Source organism: Benincasa hispida, chromosome 8 (genome assembly GCF_027475165.1).
Source record: "Benincasa hispida cultivar pf3 chromosome 8, pf3_genome.v1.1, whole genome shotgun sequence".
NCBI lineage: Eukaryota > Viridiplantae > Streptophyta > Magnoliopsida > Cucurbitales > Cucurbitaceae > Benincasa > Benincasa hispida.
This window is the reverse complement of record NC_143485.1, coordinates 67,344,535-67,347,571: the sequence shown is the minus strand read 5'-3', so window position 1 is coordinate 67,347,571 and position 3,037 is coordinate 67,344,535. Positions and strand designations below refer to the sequence as shown.

General features: G+C 28.9%; 1 protein-coding gene across 1 annotated transcript; it reads left to right on the top strand.

The window, feature by feature from the left end:
• Nucleotides 1-632: 632 nt before the first annotated feature.
• LOC150034813 (uncharacterized) lies at nt 633-2,046 on the top strand. The gene has a single exon (XM_090316188.1). It carries the CDS (start codon nt 1,432-1,434, stop codon nt 1,825-1,827), a length of 396 nt encoding a protein of 131 aa, XP_090172314.1. The 5' UTR covers nt 633-1,431; the 3' UTR covers nt 1,828-2,046.
• The last annotated feature ends 991 nt before the right edge of the window (nt 2,047-3,037 follow it).

Sequence of the window (3,037 nt, the reverse complement as noted above, 5' to 3'; positions counted from 1 at the left end):
TAAAATATATCTTTTTAGTCTTTAAGTTTTTAAGAATAGGTTTAAAAGTTATAAAGTAATTTTTTTAAAAAAAAATTAAACTAATATATGATATTTAAAATTAATTTTTTTTAAATAATAAAAAATATTTAAAGGAATTTTTAAACCTATTTTTTAAGAATTCGGGAATTAAAAAGACAAAATTTGAAAATTTTGGGATTAAGTGCACTCCTAAGAATTTAGGACTAAAAAGATACATTTTCAAAATTTAGGGACCAAATCCACCGAAACTAGATAACTAAAAAGGTAATTTTTTCTAAAAACAAACCTAAATAGTTTTTTTATTTTGTTTTCAATTTGGTCACGAATTCAATTTTGTTAGGAAAAATGAAATTTATGATAAAAGTAATGGTAAGAACACACACAATTTTCAAAAGTCAACAAATTATTAAATTGGGTGCTTGGTTTTTTAAAACTTGTTTTGAAAAAATCCCTCAAATTTCAAATATTTGCTTAGATATATATATATATATATATATATATATATATATATAAAAGACCCCTTGTAAAGAAATTGGGAAAAAAACATGTACAAATTTAAAAAATAAAAAAATTGAATAGCGATCAAATGTGAAATAATGAAATTCTTGTGTAATTGAATTAATTCAAATGTTTAAAAATATTGTTGGATAAGTTTGAATTATAAAACCCTAATTAGTTGAGAGGGGAAGTTACATGGGGTCCAATCTCTCTCCTATTCAGAAGTTATGTCTCTATTTAGAAATAATTAAAGAAGATTATTTTTGGAAGAAACTTATAACCATGTTTGGTATTTTGAGTTATGACTTGTTTCTTCTTTTGATTATCATGATTTGCAAACAATTCTTTTTGTTTTTTAATTTTTAAGTAGTCATTTTAGTTCATATCATGGAAAATGAAACTTCATTAAATTGAAATTGTCTATGCACACAATAGTAACTGAATAAGTGGGAAAATGATCCTAAATCTTTACATATAACTCAATGTAGCTTATTTTTAATTTTTACAGAGATAAGTAGATTTCACAAAATAAATAATTGATCAGTAAAAATAAGTCAAGTAAAATGTTAACGACAATGAGGTATTTTAATTATAATTTTTTTAACAAAATAATAGTAAGAAATTCTATGTTTCTGTTATTTACATTTTTCTGATACATGAATTATTATTATAGGAGTGAGTAAAGACGGACAAATACGACATTTCTTCCACCGACCATCAAAGGCCTACACAACCGGAACAAGAAAACGACGCAAAGTCCACACCGACGAGGAAGGCAACGAGACACGTTGGCACAAAACCGGTAAAACCCGACCTGTTTTCATCGGTGGCGCCGTCAAAGGTTTCAAGAAAATCCTGGTTCTCTACACTAACTACGGCCGCCAAAGAAAACCCGAAAAAACCAACTGGGTCATGCACCAGTACCACCTCGGCAACAACGAGGAAGAGAAAGACGGCGAATTAGTTGTGTCCAAAGTTTTTTACCAAACCCAGCCCCGACAATGCAGCTCCACCGCCGCCGCCGCCGCCACCACCACCAACAATACCCCCCTCCTCCAATCAGAAATCAAATACAAAAATGCCGCCCACCACCACCACCACCACCCGGATTCCACCGCTGCCGCTGTTGTCGATTATTACAACGCCGCGGCATCCAATAATAATACTAATTTCATTAGTTTCGATCATAACTCTGAACCCACGGTTCCTCAATTATTACCAAATTTAGTTCTCAGTGGCGACGGCTCTTCCTTCATTCGGTTCCCGCCGGCCGACACAACCAAAAGAAAGCTCGACAGGAAACTCTGACATGTCGTTTCTGACACAATTTCTGAATTGCAATATTTGGTGGTTGGTTTCTTTCTTTATTCTTTTTTCTTTTTGGGTATTTTTTTTAAAAAAATTGTTGTGAGGTAACAATCGAATAAATTATTGGATACATGTAGGTAAAGAGGAAGTAATATTTTTTTTTTTTTTTTTTTTACAAAAAAAGGAAAAAAGAAATAAAAGAAGGTGGTTAGTTGGTTAGATTGATTTTCTGTGATCAAGGTGGGAAAAAAAAAATAAAATAAAAACGGGAATAAGATGAAAATTCAGCATTTTTTTTTTTGACAATATTGGGACGGGGTGGAAAATTACAGTCGGTTAGTTGAGGGTTATGCTCATTTTGGCATACAATAAACATATATATATATATATATCACGCAATTTATGTTGAACAGTGGCTATATATATCACGCAATTTATGTTGAACAGTGGCGGTTGTTATGTGATTTAGAAATGTAGACTGCTAATATGATCATAAGCATTAATTCTTACGATGTACGATTAATCTGTAAATCTTTTGGTTATTCACTTCCAAATTTTGCTGAGTTTTTTTTTTTAATTACTAATTTGTCTTTATTTGCTGTACTTTCTGTACTTTATTTTATATTTTAATAATATTCAATTTCAGTTCACTTGTACTGTATATATTTTGAATTTTGGTGTTAGAAAATTTCATGGAGAATTGAGAACCTGTTTGGTGGGCAATCGAAAAATAAAAATTTAAAAACTAGTAATTTAATGAACCATAATTGCATTTTGGATCTTTATATATATGTTTGATAGCATATTGAGAAATTGGATTCAAATTTAACAATCAGTCAAAACGTGTTTGATAATATATTTATAAACTATAGAACAAATTGTAGTTATCCACTAACTATTATGTAGAATATCAACCAGGATAATTGTTTTAAATAAAAAAATTATTGGAAACATTTCAAATATAGCAAAATGTCACTGTCTACTAGTGACAGACACGAATAGATACTGACACTTTGCTATATTTGTAAATAATTTGACTCATTTTTAACTTATGGGTTTGTTTTATTTTAAAAGTTTTGTATATAACATATAACAAATATTTTTATGTAACCAAAAAATTGAGTTTATTACATGAAAAATTATAGTTATAAACTTTTTTGTCTTTTTCAAATATAATTCTACATTTGAAAATTTAAAATTCAATCTAAAA

Excerpts from the sequence above, each read along its gene's own strand:
- LOC150034813 (XM_090316188.1), top strand. The coding sequence starts at position 1,432 with ATGCACCAGTACCACCTCGGCAACAACGAGGAAGAGAAAGACGGCGAA.